At 45.6% G+C, this 19,231-nt stretch overlaps 1 protein-coding gene across 8 annotated transcripts in view; it reads right to left on the bottom strand.

Annotated features, from left to right (window-relative positions):
• The window catches only part of CHDH (choline dehydrogenase), a 30,680-nt gene that overhangs the window by 4,505 nt on the left and 6,944 nt on the right, over window positions 1-19,231 (bottom strand). For 4 of the 8 annotated variants that reach the window (XM_004464456.4, XM_058288229.1, XM_004464453.5 and 1 more), the window contains exons 2-4: window positions 2,865-3,639; window positions 2,139-2,290; window positions 1,256-1,385 (exon numbers count right to left, since the gene is read on the bottom strand). In XM_004464456.4, coding sequence (XP_004464513.1) covers window positions 1,256-1,385; window positions 2,139-2,290; window positions 2,865-3,582 — 1,000 coding nt within the window. In that variant the 5' untranslated portion in view covers window positions 3,583-3,639. Of the gene's footprint in view, window positions 1-1,255; window positions 1,386-2,138; window positions 2,291-2,864; window positions 3,813-4,037; window positions 4,130-19,231 lie in introns of all 8 variants that reach the window. The other 4 variants (XM_012527535.4, XM_071212094.1, XM_058288228.2 and 1 more) reach the window with 2 other exon arrangements.

Genomic DNA, 19,231 nt, shown 5'->3' on the forward strand with positions numbered 1-19,231 from the left:
CGGGTGGCCCCCGCCGGCAGAGGCAGGCTCGGTGAGCAGTCGCGGCTCAGAGGGCAGTGGCTGAACGGCTGGCAGCAGAGGACGGAAGGCCCCAGCCCTTCCCTGGCCCAGGAAGGGAGGAAGGCAAACTGCGCTGCGCAGACCGTCTGAGCTCGTCCAGGCTCGAGGGGACGCTGGGCAGGTCACTGCCAGCGACCTCTGGAGACTTCTTATGCCTTGGAGCTTGTGCTCTAAAGAGCCAGGCCCGCTGTTAGCGTCACACCAGGTCTATGGTAGAACACCAGCAAGTCCCCTGCTATGATTCTAGCAATGGAAGTAATTGTATCAGGGAGAGGGAGGAAGGGGTGTGATATGGGGCATTTTCGGGACTTGGAGTTGTCCTGAATGATACTGCAGGGACAGATGCAGGGCACTGTTTATCCTGCCATAACCCACTGGATGGACCTGGGGAGAGCGTGAACTACAATGTAAACTACGGCCCACGCGGTGTGGCAGTGCTCCAGGGTGCAGTCACCAAATGCAATGAATGGGCCTTACTGATGAAAGGGGATGTTGATATGTGGGGGGGGGAACTGGGGTATATGGGAACCTCTTATGTTTTTTAACATAATGTTTTGTGTGATCTATTTATCTTAAAAAAAAAAAAAAGACAATAATAAAAATAAATTAAAAAAAAAAAAAGAGCCAGGCCCTCGAGGGCAAAGAAGACGGTTTATAAAGTAGCCTGTAAGCCTGGAAGGACTGCCATAATATGAACAGCATGTGCTGGAGCACTGAGTTGGCACCGTCAGTGCTCGGCACAGCTGGTGAGGCCAGTGGGTGGACAGTACAAAGGTCTGGACCCCTCTCTCCTCAGAGCCGCTGGTGCCAGGCCCAGGCCCACCCAGGCACTATGTGGGCAGACACCGCCTGCCAGGGGGCTCACATCTAAGTGGGAACGGAGGGGGAAGGAAACCTGAACGCAGCCTGTGCCCCCCAGGGAAAGTGCTGGGAGCACTGGATGACCCGTGGGCACTAGGGAAGGGTGCACCGAATCCAGGGAGCACTGGGGGACCCGCGGGTGCTGGGGAAGGGTGGACCGAATCCAGGGAGCACTGGGAGACTACGGGCGCTGGGGAAGGGCGGACTGAATCCAGGGAGCCCCACTCGCCTCCCCAGGACATACTAGTAAAATGAAGGAAATCGTTTGACTGAGCTCAGTCAGCGAAGCCCCTCAGCAGAGCGGCGTCCACGGGGCGGGGAGAAGGGGGCTCACCAGGAAGGTGGCACACCACGGGGATGCCCAGTTTCTTGAGGTCGTCCGCGTTCCCGATGCCCGAGAGCATCAGCAGCTGTGGGGAGTTGATGGCGCCTCCGCTCAGAATCACCTCCTTGCTGGCGTAAGCCTGGGAGAGCCAGAAGGTCGCCAGGCACAGGGTGAGGGGTGCCCACGTCCACACTTCCCGCCCTGAAAAGCCGCTCTTCTCCTGAGTCGCCCAGGGGCTGGCTCCCGCCCACCCACAGAACCCGGAGCACGGCCTCGGGGGGTCCGCGGGGCATGAGGGTGGGTCCTGGGCGGCTGCTCGCCGTGTTGTTACTTGACAGCAGCCTGCACGCAGCGCTGTGGTGTGGGGTTATAAGGCAGGGCATGCAGGCTATTACACCCTGCAACAGCCAGAGTAGAAATGATCTTAAAAATGGGATTGCTGAGCTTAAATGACATCACTTAAAACAGGCACTCAAATGAACGGCTTAACTAACGCCAGCAGCCGGCCAGCTGGGCTCGTGGGGCACCCAGCAGTCGCCAGCGGGCTCAGCGGAGCGCGGCACGTGAAGACAGCCTCTAATACAAAACGGCAGAGCTCATGAGGTCAGGGCCCTGGGAAGGGGCAGGTGCTGGGACTGCTCCGGGGCAGGCAGTGGCAGCTCCTGAGGCGCCCACTCTGCAGGGGGCTGGGGCCGCCTGAAGGCCTGGCAACACCAGTGCCGCCAGCCGCTCACTCGTGATGGGGAGGAGTCCCGGTGCTGTCGGGGGCAAGCGTGCAGCTGGGCTGCGGGAGGAGGGCGTCCCTTCTGCCCACGCTGCGCACGACCGCCAGGGTCACTGCCCGTGCCTCTCCTGCCACCCGGGCCCGGCCCCGCAGCTGGACTGCACTCACCCTGTGGCTCTGGCCGCTCTTGACGTACTCCACGCCCACTGCACGGGTGCCTTCAAACAGCACCCTGTTTACAAACGCCTGGGTCTTGGCCTCCAGGTTGGGGCGGCTCAGCGCAGGGTGCAGGTAGGCACAGGCCGCGCTCCAGCGCTTGCCTGCAGGACAGAACACAGGGCGGCTCTGGCCCTCTCCACCCCCTGGCGGCCGTGGGGCAGGAGGAGGGCAGAGAAGGAAGAAGAGAGAATGCCCTTCACCTGACCCTGCAACCCTGTCTTCAAAGTAAAGCTAAGACCAAAAGGCTGAAATCCTCATCTGCCCCGAGTCCCCTGGACACAGTGGCAGAATATCCTACTCCCTCGACAGGATCACGGGGAGCCAGAGCTGAGAAAAGAGGGCAGAACCCTGAAAAGGCCAGCAGAAGCACTGGGTACACCCTGGCATCGTGAGCAAGGGCCTTAACAGCTCGGTGCCTCAGTTTCCCCATCCGTAAGCCTCTGACCAGAGTGGCCGACTCTCTTGTCACCCACACCAACGGGGGCTGGTGGTCCAGAGAGACCCAAGGTGGCGCCGGCCCTCAGTCGATTCCCGGAGGCCTTGCCGGCCGGGGGTGCAGCTGGCTTGTCCTCTCCACCTGACTCGGGCGTCAGACTGTCCACACCTCCTGACCCCGGGGGCGGGCGGGAAGGGGGCTGCGCTAAGAGCCGCGGGAAGCGGGCGGGGGCCGCGCACCTCCGTGGATCGTCATGTCCATCCAGCCGAAGCCCTCCTGCTGGAAGCCGTTCATGTCCTCGGTGAGGGGGTAGCCCGCCTGCTGCGCCGCCTCCAGGAAGGCCCGGTGCAGCGGGTGGCGGCTCCTGCCCCGCGACACGCGCAGCGGGCCGTCGCCGCCGCGGTAGGCGCTGGCGCCCAGCTCGTGGCCCTGCGCCCTGCGGAAGTAGGGCAGGCAGTGCGCGTAGTCCCAGCCCGCGGCGCCCTGGCGCTGCCAGCGCTCGTAGTCCTCGGCGTGCCCGCGCACGTACACCATGGCGTTGAGCGACGACGAGCCGCCCCAGACGCGGCCGCGCGGCCAGTAGAGCGCGCGGCCGTCCAGGCCCGGCTGCGGCTCCGTGTGGTAGGCCCAGTTGTACGCGTCGTCGCACAGGTTGGCCACGAGCGCCGCGGGCATGTGGATCTTCCACGAGAGCCGCTTGCTGCCCGCACGCACGTCCTTGGGGCCGGCCTCCAGCAGCAGCAGGCGCTCGGCGGGCTCCTCCGTGAGCCGGTGGGCCAGCACGCAGCCCGCCGAGCCGGCGCCCACCACCACGTAGCTGTACTCCTCGCCGCTCCTGGGGCCCGCGCTGGCCAGGGCGCGGAGGCCCGGGGCCCGCCCCTGCCCCCAGCTCCCGCGAGCCAGGGCTCCGAGTGGGCCGACGCGCCGGCACCGCCAGCCTCCTAGGACGCCCCACATGCTTCCGGCCCAGGGTCCTCTCGCGTCCACGGACCCTAATGGAGCGACTCGCTTCCCCTAAAACAGGAAACGGGCGTTAAAGAGCTTAACTGGGCATGCACGCGCAGAATCGGCCCCAGGCTGCGGCTGCTTTGCTGGTCAACAAAGGTCCACTGCGTGCTTGCCAGATGCCCCGGGGCGGGAGGAGGCAGGCCCGGTCCTCACGGCCCCTGCCCTGGGAACCAGGCGGCCTGTGGAGGAGCAGGAATTTCAGTACTGTGAGGTCTGTGCCGGGACAGGTAAGCAGGCGCTGGGGGTGCAGGAGAGAGGCCCTTCCCAAAGTCAAGGGTCCTCCGAAAGGCTTCCCTATAACAAGTATGAACCTGGGGGCTGGGCAGGAGTAAACCCACTGGAAGGGAGGAGAAGGAAGGGCTTTCCCCAGGAGGAGAAGGGAGACGGCACTTGCACTCACTGACCATCCACTCCAGACGCTGCGAGGCCCAGCCACGTGCAGGCACTGTTTGTGTCTCTGGCAATACAAGACATCTGACCTCGAGGAACTGGTGGTCTGGGGTTTGGGGGAGATGGAAAGACTTAAATAAGGAACTGAAGGAATGTCAGGGCGAGACAAGACTGCAGAGCTCGAAGTGTTGGCCTGATGGGTGACGGGGTTCTAGAGCGGTTTGAGGCAGTGAACGGGGTCAGAGCTACAGTCTTCAAAGATTACTCAGCAGAGTAATGGAGGTAAAACAAAAATGCCAATAGCTTTTGGATGATCCTTTCCCAACAATGATCAAATCACAAGACTGGAAACAACCAGGGTATCCCATAAAGACCCCACACTGACAGAGACTATCTGAAAAACTCCCACCCATGAGGTGAAGGCACACGGTGCCTGCCCAAGACAGAAGATGGAACAGGAGAAGTTAGAAACCCCAACAACGCCAAGAATTCTAGAAGAAAGCAAATAAATGAATTCAGCAAAATGGCAGGATGCAAGATCAATGCTCAAAATCAGTGGTGTTTCTATGCAGCAGCAATGAACAACCTAAAAATGAAATCAAGAAAAGTTCCATGTATGGTAGCAACTGAAAGAATTAAGACATCCAGGAACAAATTTAACCAGGGATGTAAAAGACATATATACAGAAAACTACAAATCATTACGAGAGAAATTATAGAAGACCTAAATAAATGGAAAGACATTCCATGTTCATGGATTGGAAGACTGAATATTGTCAAATGTCAAAACTACCCAAAATTATTAACACAATTCTAACCAAAATTTCAACAGTTTTCTTTGCAAAAATGAAAAAGATAATTATCAAATTGATATGGAAGGGCAAGGAGCCCTGAATAGCTAAAACAATCTTGAAAAAGAAGAGAAAGTTCGAGGACTCAAATTTCCTGATTTAAAAACTTATTACAGAGTTACAGAAATCAAAACAGTGTGGTGCTGGTACAAGGACAGACATACAGCCCAATGGAACGGAATTGAGAGCACAGAAACATACATCTATGGCAAACTTATTTTTGACAAGGGAGACAAGACCACTCAATGGGGAAAGAATCATTTCTTAAACAAATGGAGTGGGGAAAACTGGATATGCACATGCAGAAGAATGAAAGGAGATCTCTGTGTCACGCTATATACAAAAGTTAGCTCAAAATGATCCAAGGCCTAAATATAAGAGCTAAAACTATAAAACCCTTAGAAGAAAACATAGGGAAGCATCTTTAGGATATTGTATTAGGCAGTGGATTCTTAGACTTTATACCAAAGCATGGGCAACACCACCACCAAAAGTTAAAAAAATGGAATTCATCAAAATAACTTTTTTTTTTTTTAAGATTTATTTATTTAATTCCCCCCCCCCCCTCCCCTGGTTGTCTGTTCTTGGTGTCTGTTTGCTGCATCTTGTTTCTTTGTCCGCTTCTGTTGTCGTCAGCGGCACGGGAAGTGTGTGCGGCACCATTCCTGGGCAGGCTGCTCTTTCTTTTCACGCTGGGCAGCTCTCCTTACAGGGCGCACTCCTTGCGCGTGGGGCTCCCTTACGCGGGGGACACCCTTGAGTGGCACGGCACTCCTTGCGCACATCAGCACTGTGCATGGCCAGCTCCACATGGGTCAAGGAGGCCCGGGGTTTGAACCATGGACCTCCCATGTGGTAGACGGACACCCTAACCACTGGGCCAAAGTCCGTTTCCCAAAATAACAAACTTTTGTGCATCAAAAGACTATCAACTTCTGGGAAGATGGTGTTGGAATAGGTAGGCAGGGCTCAACTCTCTCACAAAAACAATGGAGGAAGGGCAAACACTGTCCAAGGGAGAGGCTTTGTGGATCTGCAGAGCAGCAGACTGCTGTGCATCCTCCAGGGGGGAGAGAGGGACCGAAAGACAAAGAAGCTGAAACAAAAACCGTGAGTTACTACCACCCGCAACCGAGAAGGGCACCCACCCCCCACCCTCAAGACAAACAGCCTGGATAAAATCCATGGCACACTGCAGCCAACCGAGAGGGGAACAGATATCTTCCTCCCTGGGAAGAAGAAGCATGTGGCAGAGGGCAGAGTAGTGGTTTCTCTTCAGTGAATTTGGCCATCGAGTCCGCTTTGAATCTCAGCTCTGGCCAGACCACAATCACCAGTAAGTGGAAGGTGAGAGACACCTCCATGGTAAGAGCTGCCAATGAGCCCCAGCTGCTGGCTGGCCAGGAAACTGCAAGGAGAAAATCTTTCAGGAATCTCTCGTCCCGATCCAATTGGGGTGGATCTGCGCCTCATTATTGAGCCTTTGGCCCTACTTTGATAGCTCAAGCTGAATAATATTAAAAACTTAGAATAAGTTGAACCAAAAATCAAAGAAGAGCCATGAAACAAAACCACTAGGCAAGAAAGAGAATTTGACTGACAGTAAAGTTACCAACATATTCAGATGCCTAGACATCAGCACAAAATTACAAGTCATACTATGAAAGGAAGGGATGGCCCAGCCAAAGGAACAAACCTAGATCCTGATGAAACACAGGATTTAAGACAACTAAGCATCGATAATCACACAAATCCCCTAAATGAATTCAAGGAGTTGAAGGAAAATATGACTTAGAGATAAAGATATTAAGATACTGAGTGAGCATAAAGAATAAATTGAAAGCCTGGAAAGAAAAGTAACAGAACTTATGGGAATAAAAAACATAATGGATGAGATTAAAAATACATTATAAGGGGGAAGCGGATGTGGCTCAAGCATTTGGGCTCCCATCTACCATATAGGAGGTCCAGGGTTTGATGCTCAGGGCCTCCTGGTGAAGGCGAGCTGGCCTGCATGCCAAGCTGGCCCATGCAGAGTACCACCCCATGCAGGAGTGCCGCCCCATGTAGGAGTGCTGCTCCGCACAGAAGTGCTGGCCGACGTGGAGAGCTGGCGCAGCAAGACGATGCAACAAGAGATGCAGGAGAGACAATAAGAAGATACCGCAGAACAGGGAGCTGAGGTGGCGCAGAGAATGATAGCCTCCAGAAGGTCCCAGGATTGGTTCCCGGAGCCGCCTAATGAGAATACAAGCAGACACAGAAGAACATACAATGAATGGACACAGAGAACAGACAACAGGAGGTGGGGGGGAGTGGGAAAGAAATAAATAAATCTTTAAAAATATATATATATTATAGGTATATAACAGCAGATTTGAAATGATGGAAGTCAGAATTAGTGAACTGGAAGACCAAACATCTGACCTTGAAAAGACAGGAGAACAGAAAGACAAAAGAATGGGAAAAAATGGAACAGGGTATCAGGGAACTGAATAACAACGCGAAACACACCAACATACACATGATTGCTGTCCTAGAAGGAGAAGAGACTGGAAAAGGAAAAGAAAGAATATTTGAGGCAATAATGACAGAAAACTTCTCAACCCTTATGAAATTCAAAAATATCAATATCCAAGAAGGACAACACACCCCAAACAGGACAAATCCAAACAGATCTATTCTGAGACACCTACTATTCAGAATGAAAAATACCAGAGATAAAGAGAGAAAATGAAAGCAGTAAAAGAAAAACAATGCATCACATACAAGCGTACAAGGGAACCTCAATAAGACTAAGTGGAGAAGGGCAAGACGGTGTCAATTTAAGTGCACACTCACCACCTCTCTCTCAAAAAGTGGCTGAGTGGGGGGAAGATCCTGCCCTAGTGAGCTGTTTTGGGAACCCACAGAGCAGAAGCCTTCAGGATATTGATCTGGAGAGAGAGATAAATTGCTCAAGGTAAAACCCTGAGTTTCTAGCCCCTGAGGCTGGAAACTACAGGACAGGAAGGCTAAGCCCCACCCTCATTCTCCTAGCATTCTCTGAGAGTAGGAGGTTTCTGGCAAAGGGTGGAGAGGTGTTTCCTTTCTGTGGGTTTGTTTTGAGCTTTGAGGAGCATACCAGATGGCTCAAGGTGGCCCCAGGAAGAGGAGAGGCGAATCTGCTGAGACAGCCTGATTTACCTAGCAGTCCTGGGAGAGAGGAACCTGGCCTGGGAGAGGGCGGAGTCGGCAATGGACTAGTCCTGTGCTGAAAACTATCAAAATTTCAACTCCCTAAGGGAGGCAGGCAGTAGGAAGTGCTTAATAAGTTTCCAAGAGCATATTTAGGGTCCCCTGGGAGGAGGGGGTGGTTTAGAAGAGGGTTGAGAGTCATTTTTCTTCATCGAATTCAGTTACAGGGCCCCATTTAAATTTCAAAAGCAAACTCCATCTGACCCAGACAGGTGAGGGGGGATTCCCACAGGTTATTGCATCCTGCTAGCCTGGCAGAGAAAGCAGTAAGACATAGAAAGGGGGCAGGGACACCTCTACCTGAGGGAAAGTGACTGGAAAGCTTTCTGAAGAGCTTACTGACCCAACACGAAAGTTGAGCTCAGTGGAGGAGTTTCTGCCTTGAATATATGAAATCCCTCATTCAATTCCTGGCTCCTCTTAGAGCAGTGATCCACCAGGATATCAAACACCCAGCTGATACGTTAGGACAGGGAAAACATAGACGTTATATTTGTACTAGCTTCTCTTGCATCTCGTTTTTCCTGAAAAAAGGTTACTTTAAAAAAAAAATTTAACTTAGCTTACTCACTAAAACCCACTTCAAAACCTGCAAAGGGAAGGCTGTATGGTAACTGACTGATGAACACCTGCAGCCTGGGAAGCCCCACAGGGGCCTAAGAAGGAAGGCTTTTTTTCCTTAGTGCTTGACTGCTTGCTTATATGTTTGTTTTATTTTCTTGTTTTCTTTTCCTTTTTACCCGCGCCCCTTTTTTCTAAGTAGGTGCTGCTGGCATGTTTCTTGTTTGCTGTGTTTCTTCCTCCATGAGTTCCCCTTTTCTGTTTATAACAATTCTGTCTACCACCACCATCTCTTTTCCTTCCTTCATCTTCCTAAATTTCACTTTCAGTTGTTATTCTTACATTTCACCTCTCTGTTTAATCCTCAATCTTTCTGTTTTATATTTCTAACTCATCTATTCTGTTTTCTTTCTTTTATTAACTTTTTTTTTCTTTTTGTCCTTTCTTTTCTCTCTCCCTCCTCATTATTCTCACCTTTTAATTCATTCTATATATTTTTCTCTAGTTGGATTCCCATGTCATTGTCGGTACTCCACTTTATTATTCTGATTACTCTACACTGCTTACATAAGTTAAATAATAATTTTCCTACGTCCTATACAGTTCCTCTTCTACCTTTTACTATTATTATTACTGTTATCCTTTTTCTTTTCTTTCCTCTTTCACTTTCTCTGGCCCTAATCTTTTCCTTTGAGGGAACATAGAAATCAGCAAGGAAGTAGAACAAGAACAAAGTGTCAAAGAGAAAACTTACACACACATAAAAACAGCAGCTAAATAAAAGCCTAGAGTAGAGACTGGCGCTGATCAACACAATAAACTCATCAAGATAAAAAGATGACTGGACAGCAACAAAAAATCGCAAACCATACCAAGGAACAGGAAGACATGGCCCTGTCCAATGAACAAACTAAAAACCAGGAAGAGATGCAGACCATTGAACAAATAATCAAAGCTGTCCAAACAAATATAATGTATCAACTTAATGAAGAGAAGGAAGAGATTACGGATATTAAGAAGACACTAGGAGAACATACTAAAGAAATTATAAACATTCATAAAAAGATACCGGAAATGATGGTGATGAAAGGCACAATCCAAGAAGTCAAGAATACAAGAATACACTGGAGGCACATAACACCAGATATGAACAGGCAGAGGCAAGAATTAGCAATGTGGAAGACAGTACATCTGTGATGGTTAGGCTATTGTGTCAACTCGGTCAGGTAATTGTGCCCAGTTGTTTGGTCAAGCAAGCACTGGGCTAACTGTAATAAAAGGGCATTTATGGACTTTAGTCACCACTGACTTTACTGCAGTGGTAAATCATAGATCGCTGGTTATAATTCATCAGTCAGAGAGATTGCCATCAGCAATGAGTGACACTTAACCCAATCAGTTGAATGCCTTAAAAGGGGAAGTGATTCCAGCATTGAGAGAGAACTTCCCAGCTTATCTTTGGACAGTCAACAACTCCCAGAACTTGTCAAGAACCTTCATTGGAATTTCATTGCCTGCCTGTGGAACCTTGACTTGTGCACCCCCTTGGCTGCATGAGAGACTCTTATAGAATCACATACTATTGACAGATATCTCTTGTTGATTCTGTTTTCCTAGAGAATCCTGACTAATACAAATCTGAAATCAAACAGATAGAACAGATAGATAAAAAGATAGAAAAAATCCAGCAGGGACTTGGGGATTTGAACGACAACACAAAATGCACAAGCATATGCATTATAGGCATCCCAGAGGGGGAGGAGAAGGGAAAGGGGGCAGAAGGAATCTTGGAGGAAATAATGGCTGAAAACTTCCCCACCCTACTGAAGGAGATGGATGTACATGTCCAGGTAGCTCAGTGCACCCCAAATAGTATAAATTCCAACAGGTCTACTCCAAGACATATATTTGTCAAACTGTCCAATGCTCAAGACAAAGAGAAAATATCGAAGGCAGCAAGAGAAAAGAGAACCATCACATACAAGGGAAGCTCAATAAGATTAAGTGCTGATTTCTCATCTGAAACCATGGAGACAAGAAGGCAGTGGTGGACATAGTTAAGGCACTAAAAGAAAAAAACTTGCAAAACTTCCAAAGAAGGCTGTTATAGCACTAATTGGATACAAGAAAAATGCCTCGGAGTCTAAATTCCAGGATGACACATTAAAACATCAAAATATCCAGGTTTCAACAAAAAAATTACAAAACATACAAAAAAAAATATTTGAATGGCCCATACAAAAGATAATATTAAAGCATTAGAAACCATCTATGATGGTTAGGCTATTGTGTCAACTCAGCCAGGTAATTGTGCCCAGTGGTTTGGTCAAGCAAGCACTGGGCTAACTGTAATACAAGGGCATTTATGGACTTTAGTCACCACTGACTTTACTGCAGTGGTAAATCATAGCTGTTATAATTACCTCAATCAGGGAGATTACCATCAACAATGAGTGATGCTTAACCCAATCAGTTGAATGCCTTAAATGGGGAAGTGATTCCAGCATTGAGAGAGAACTTCCCAGTTCATCTTTGGACAGCCAACATCTCCCAGAACTTGTCAAGAACCTTTACTGGACTTTCATTGCAGCCCCTGGTTGCAGTCTGCCTGTGGAACCTGTAATTGTGCATCCCCATGGCTGCATGAGAGACTCTTAAAGAATCGCATACTATTGACAGATATATTTTGTTGATTGTCTTTCCCTAGAGAACCCTAATACACCACCCATGAGGAAGATCAGACCTGGGCCATACCAGACAAAGACTTTCAAAAAATGGTTCTAAGTATGCTCCAAGAGCAAAAGGAAAACATGTACAAAGAACTAAGGGAAATTAGGAAAATAGATAAATGCCAAGAAAATATCAATAAAGCACTGGAAATGATGAAAAGGAATCAAACAGGGTTGAAGATCACAATTTTAACAAAATCAAAACTTCCCTAGAAGGGTACAACAGCAGACTGGAGCTGGCAGAAGAAATCATCAGAAAACTTGAAGATAAGACAATTGATCTCATTCAGTGTAAGAAGCAGAAAGAAGAAAGGAAAATGAACAGAGCCTGAGGAGCCTGTGGGACACCACCAAGCATATAAATATACACATTGTGGAAGTTGCAGAAGGAGAAGAGAAAGAGTCAGAGAGAATATTCAAAGAAAAAAAGGCTGAAAACTTTCCAAATTTATCAAAAGACATAAATGTACACATACAATATGGTCAGCAAACTCCAAACCGGATAAATCCAAATAGACACACACCACAGCATATTATAATCACACTGTCAGATGCCCAAGATAGAGAATTCTGAAAGCCACTAGAGAAACAACATGTCACATATAAGGGAGTCCCAATAAGATTAAATGATGATTTCTCATTGGAAAGAATGTAGGCAAGGAGACAGTGGGATGGGATATTTAAAGTGGTGAAAACAAACTGTGAACCAAGACTTTTATATCCAGCAAAACTATCTTTCAAAAATGAGGGAGGGATGAAGACATTTCCAGATACACAAAAGCTGATGGAGTTCATCACCACTAGACCTGCCCTATAAGCAGTGTTATAGGGAGTTCTTCTGACTGAAAGGAAAAGACACTAGGCAGTGGACCAAAGCAGCATAAAGAAATAAAACCTCCAGCAGAGATAACCATATGAGTAATTATAAGTACAGTACTATTGCATTATATTTTTAGTATGTAATTCTACTTTTTATTCCTCATAGGATCTAAAACACAAATGCATAAAAAGTAATGAAAAATTATGTTTTTGGACATACAATGTATAAAGATATAATTTGTGATAAGTACAATGAAAAGGTTTTGGGAAAGAGGAGTACAGGAACAGTGTATATGTGTACCATTGAAGTTAAGTTGGTATCAAATCAAACATGACTTAGAGATTTAGGATGTTAAATTTTAGTCTCATGGTAACCACGAAGAAAACTTATCAAAAAAAAAAAAAAGAAAGAAGTGAGAAAAGACTCAATTCTGAGAGCTCTAGAGACACCCAGACACTATAGGCAGAGCAGACAGCTCAGGAGTTTGGCACCCTGCCAGTGGGCCCTCTTTGGAATTTATGCACCCCAGTGTGACAGAGTTGGACTCAGTTGTGGTTTCCCTACACATGGCTCTTCTGCCTCTTCTATTTTAACCTATAGTTAGTACTAGAGTTGATAGGTATATGTCCAAGAGAATTAAATCTTTGGGCTGTCCATGTGCCAATTGGGCCCTGAATCTCAACAGACTTGCAACACCTACTCTCCAGTTCATTGGACACACCCAGGACAACTAACAAGGAGATGATGATGGACAATGCCCATCCCAAGGAAAAGAGAGAGAGTCTGCAACTGCAAGCAAGATAGTCCCAGCCATCTGCCTTATGGGAGCCAAGCTCCCTTTCCAGATAGTCCCAGCCATCTGCCTTATGGGATCCAAGTCCCCTCTCAAGATAGTCCCAGCCATCTGCCTTATGAGATCCAAGCCCCCTCTCAATTAGAGGTGGAGTGGGCATCCCAGAATCATCAGGATTGGGGAATGAATGATAGACTAGAGTAGACTTACTGTTATTCTACTATACACTTATTGTTATTCTAGCAATGGAAAAACGTTAATCACTGATGGCCAGAGTTCTGAGGGAAGGGAGAGGGAAAAACAAGTGTAATATGGAGGCATTTTTGGGACACTGGATTTGTCCTGAATGACATTGCAATGATGGACACAGGCCATTATATATTTTGTCATAACTTACAAAATTGTGGGGACAAAGTGCAAACTATTATGTAAACTATAATCCACACTTAGTGGTCATGCTCCAATATGTGTTCATCAATTTTAACAAATGTACCACAAATGATGTTGTTAATGTGGGAAAGTGTGGGAGGGGTAGGGAGTGGGGCATATGGGAATCCCCTACACTTTTTATGTAACATTTATGTAATCTAAAGTATTTCAAAATAAAAAATAAAAGAATCATTAAAAATCAAATAAATATGAAAGCAGGCATTAATGGAAGAATGAGGAACAAAGAGGCATGAGACTAAAAAACACTATGCAGCAAAATGGCAGAAGATAGTTCTGCATAACAGTAGTGTAGCAGTTTGATATTATTTAAGAATTCTCAAAGGAGATATTCATTATGTTTGTAAATTGGTCAGTTTACAAATTGGTCAGTATTACTCTTTGATTGTATTGGATTCCTTTGATTAAATTATGTTAAGTAAGGGCTTTGATTCGACCACATCATTAAGGCATGCAGGGTTGAGTGTCCACCCCCTTGGTGGGCTATATAGGCAGAATCTCAATTAAGAAAGCAGAAGAAGAAATACACAGAAGTAGATACACAGAGAAGAACACAGAAGAAAAGTGACAAGTCCATAGACATGGCAGAGGCCCCAGGAAGAGAGATGAGCCTGATAGTTTGCAGCTGAAGAAAAGAGAGCAGCTGAGAAGCCCTGACAGATGAGCCTTATTCCAGCCTACAGCTAAGATCAGAAGAAGCTGAGCCCATGGAGCTTTAAGAGGAAGAAGGAAGGCTGAACCTTCACAAACATTGCCTGTCATCTTGCTTCAACATGTGACAAATGACATTGGGTACCTTGAGTTGGACTCTTCAGAGCCTTGTGACTGTAAATTTCTGCCCCAAATATCCTTTATAAAAGCTAACAGATTTCTGGTACTTTGCATCAGCACCTTTTTGGCTGACTGATACAAGTAGTTGTGTTAAATATAAATGGATTAAACTTTCCAGTTTAAAGGCAGAGATTGGCAGAAAGCATAAAAAGCATGACCCAACTATATGCCACTTATAAGAAATTCACCTTGAATTCAAAGATGCAAGTAGACTGAAAATAAAAAGATGGAAAAAATATGCCATGCAACTAGTAAACAAAAGAGAACTGGAGTAGCTATACTAATATCCAGATTAAAAAGACTTTAAATCAAAACATTATTGTATATGCATAAAGGGGTTAACTCAATAAGAAGACTGTGACAATTTGAGATTAAGTTTATGAACCTCAGAGGAAGAGGCTAAAACCCAGTAGACATGCCCGCCATCTTGCTTCAACACATGGCAGCTGACTTTGGTGAGAAAGTACCTCTTTTGTACCTTGAGTTGGGCATATGTGAAAAACCCATAGTCAACATCATAATGGAAGGTGAAAAACTGAAACCTTTACCTCTATAATCAAGAAAAGATAAGGATCCCCATTATTACCACTGCTATTTAACATTGTACCAGAATTCTAGCCAGAACAGTTAGGCAAGAAAAAGAAATTAAAGGCAACCAAATTGGAAAGGAAGAAGTAAAACTTTCCCTGTTTTTGGATGACATGACCTATATATAGAAAATACTGAAAAATCCACAACAAAGATACTACAGCTAATAAATGAATTCAGTAAAGTGGTGGGGTACAAGATCAACCTGCAAAAATGTAGTGTTTCCATACACTAGTAATAAACAATATGAAGATTAAGTTTTTAAAAATTCCATTTACAATTGCAATCCAAAGGATCAAACATCTAGGAATAAATTTAACCAAGGATGTAAAGGACTTACACATAGAAAACTACAAAACACTGTTAAAAGAAATCACAGAAAAGAACTAAATAAATGTAAAGATGTTCTTTGTTCATGGACTGGAAGACTAAATATTAAGATGTCAATTCTACCCAAAGTTATCACAGACTAATACAATCCTAATCAAAATTCCAACAGCCTACTTTACAGAGTTGGAAAAGCCAATCATCAAATTTATATGGAAGGGTAAGGGTCCCCAAATAGCCAAAAACATTTTGACGAAGAATAAAGGGGAAGATTCATACTTTCTTATTTTAAGAGATACAGTTGTGAAAACAGCATGGTACTGGCACAAAGACAGACACACAGACCAATGGAATTGAATTGAGAGTTCAAAAATAGATCCTCGGGGGGAATGTATGTGACTCAAGCAGTTGAACACTTGCCTCCCACATGGGAGGTCTCAGATTTGGGTCCCAATGCCTCCTAAAGAAGACAATGAGGGAAGTAGATTTGACTCAACTGATAAGAGTATCCGCCTACCACATGGGAGGGCCAGGGTTCAAACCCAGGGTCTCCTGACCCATGTGGTGAGCTGGCCCACACGCAGTGCTGGTGTGCACAAGGAGTGCTGTTCCATGCAGGGGTGTTCCCTGTATAGGGGAGCCCCATGTGCAAGGAGTGCACCTCGCAAGGAGAGCCGCCCCATGCAAAAAAAGTGCAGCCTGCCAGGAGTGGTGTCACACAAATGGAGAGCTGACGCAGCAAGATGACACAACAAAGAGACACAGATTCCTGGTGCCACTGAAAAGACTGCAAGTGGACACAAAAGAACACACACCAAATGGACACAGAAAGCAGACAACAGGGTTGGGGGAAGAGGAAAGAAATAAATAACAAATAAATCTTAAAAAAAAAAAAAAAGACAATGAGCAAACAACCAGCAGACATCAAACTAAAACAATGAGAAAAACAATGAGCAAACAATGAGCGGATAAGGAGTAGACAACAAACAAAAACAAATCAGCAGGGAGCAAGACAACCTGCAAACTACAAGCGAAAACAAGAGTGCAAACAATGAGCAAAAACAATGAGCAAACAGAAGAGGGAGCTGTGGGTGGGGGAAAAGAGACCCTCACATCTGCAGCCAATTGATTGTTGACATAGATGCCCAGTCCAGTCAACTGGGAAAGTATAGTTTCTTCAACAAATGGTGCTGAGGAAACTGGATATCACATGCAGAAGAATGGAGGACCCCTACCTCACACCACATACAAATATTAACTCAAAATGGATCAAAGACCTAAATATAAGAACCAGGATTATAGAACTCCTAGAAGAAAACATAAGGAAGCAACTTCAGGACTTTATGTGTGGCAATGTCTTCTTAGACTTTATACCAAAAGCAAGAAAATAAAAAACATATAAAATGAACTTCATCAAAATTAAAAACATTTGTGCATCAAAGGACCTCATCATGAAAGAAAAAAGACAGTCTACAGGATGGAAGAAAATATTTGGAAATCACATATATGATAAAGGTTTAACATCCAGAAAATATAAAGAAATCCTACAGCTCAACCACAAAAAGAAAGAGACCAGTTAAAAATGGACAAAGGACTTGAATAGACATTTTTCTAAAAAAGATATACATATGGCCAAAAAGCACATGAAAAGATGCTCACAATCATTAACCATTAGGGAAATGCCAACCAAAACCATGCAAAACCACATTATACCTACTAGGTTGGCTATTATTTTAAAAATAATAATAAGTGTTGGAGAGGATACAGAGAATAATCGAAGAAAATGTGGCATTGGTGTGGAAATAGGAACACATATGTATTGTTTATGGAAATGTAAAATGTGGAAAACATTTTGGTGGTTCCTCAAGAAGTTAAAGTATGGAATTACCACATGACCTGGCAATCCCAATTCTAGGTATATATCCCAAATTGAAAGCAGGGATTCTAACACACTGATGATCATAGTGGCATTGCCACATGATAGAAGCAACCTGAGTGTGCATCAACAGATGAAGAGAAAAATAAAAGGTGGTATATAAATATAATGGAATATTATTCAGCTATAAAAAGAATGACATTTGATACATGTAACAACATGGATGAAGCTTGAAGATACTGGGTTGAATGAAATAAGCCAGACACAAAAGGACAAATACTATATGATCTTAATATGAAATAATTAGAAATAATCAGAATAAGCAAATTCTAGATTCAAAAACTTAAACACAGGTTACCAGGAGCTTGGGTAGGGGTAGGGAATGGGGAGTTAATGCTTAACTCATACAGAATTTGCTGGAAAAGTTTTGGTAATGGTGGTGATAGAAACACAATATTATGAATGTGACACCACTGAATTATATATTTGAATGTGGTTAAAAGGGGAAATTTTAAGTTTATAAATGTTAGTAGAATAAAATTTTTAAAAAGAAACAACATAGGACTGTACAACAAACAGTGAACTCTAATGGAAACTGGGGGCTATAGTTTTTAGTTCAATTATATTTTTCATTAATTGTAACAAAGGTACCACACTAACGGAAGGCAGTATATGGGGACTCAGTATTTTCTGCAATCCAACAATCTCTTTAAGTAAAAAAAAAGTTATTAAAAAACAAAGCAAAACAAGGACACTTGTTTACGGCAGGAGTGCTGAACCCAAACAAGGGAGAGCGCGGCCTGATTCCACCCAGCTGGGAACGGGCCCAAAGGGCAATTCAAATTTTTCGCAGTTCTGTAAATGACCAGGAAAACACACAAATATTGACTGTGGGTTAGAAATACATTTTAGCAAGTAGGCAAATAAGAAATCCACAAATATGCTGTACATCAATTTTTTAAAAAGTTAAAAAAGAAAGAAGACATTTTCTTAGAAAGTCAAGTTTTTCTTCCTAGGACCCTGATCTCTCACATATTGATGCCAATAAACAAATGAATCAGAAAGTGACTTCTCTTCTCTTGAAAAAAGCTAATGATCTGATACTGCGAGCCCCTGCTGACGCCAACTCCAGGACGGGGTGGACAAGACTGCACCTGCGTGGCTCCTGCACCCCTGGCGGCCCTGCCCCTGCAGCCCGGCAGGGCCCACTTGTCCTCTGGACCCTCTGGCAGAAGTGGCTGAGGGCGGGACGCGGGCGGGGCCAACTGGCCAGCACACGCCACAGGCTGCCGCGTCGAGGTCATGGTGACAGACCGCGCTGTGGGGCCAGGGCAGGGCTTTCCGCTGGCACCGTGTGGGCGCTGGCCTCTGCAGCCTCGGGGGCACCTGCCCTCTGTGCATGCTCCCACTCCCCAGCTGGCTCCACGGCGGCCCTCATCTAGAGCAGAGCGAAAGGGGAAACTAGAGTCCTCACACCAGGGGCCGAGCTACCCGCCTACAACGAAAAACAATTTCTCCCCAAAATCTCGGCAGAGGTCTAAATGAGAGAATGCAACATCACATATGACCCATTCTTGCTGCAAAATTCAAATGCAAATCTGATCATGCTTCTAGATCCATCCACCAAATCACAGGAAAGGCGATGTGCTGAGGAAGGTGTTAAAAGGCACACAGGGACACAGGCAACAGAATCTGGCATAAGGGAAACTGTAAGTTTCCTCAACAATAAATTCAAGTAAGAAATAGTTAAGAGAAAGGTAGCGGGAAACCTACAGATTCAAAGAAAGATAAGAAGCATACCCACCAATCACAACGTGTGGGCTTTAAATAGATCCTGGGAATTTGAATACTGACTAGAAATTTGAGGATGTTAAGAAATCCATTATATAAAAAATATTTTTTAAAAAATCACTGTTGGGGAGCTAAAGTGGTTGAGCACCTACTTCCCACATATGAGGTCCTGGGTTCATTCCCTGGTACCTCCTTAAAAAAAGAGAGAGAAATCTTTTTTTTCTTCAGATATGATAATGGTCCAGTGGTTGCGTTGCTTAAAAAGGACCCTTTCATAAATATGCTAAGAAAAACTGACAGAAGAAATAGGATATTTGGGGTTTGGCAGAGCAGATAAAAACAGGATCCCGGGAAGCG

This window comes from Dasypus novemcinctus, chromosome 26 (genome assembly GCF_030445035.2).
Source record: "Dasypus novemcinctus isolate mDasNov1 chromosome 26, mDasNov1.1.hap2, whole genome shotgun sequence".
In the NCBI taxonomy this organism is placed as follows: domain Eukaryota; kingdom Metazoa; phylum Chordata; class Mammalia; order Cingulata; family Dasypodidae; genus Dasypus; species Dasypus novemcinctus.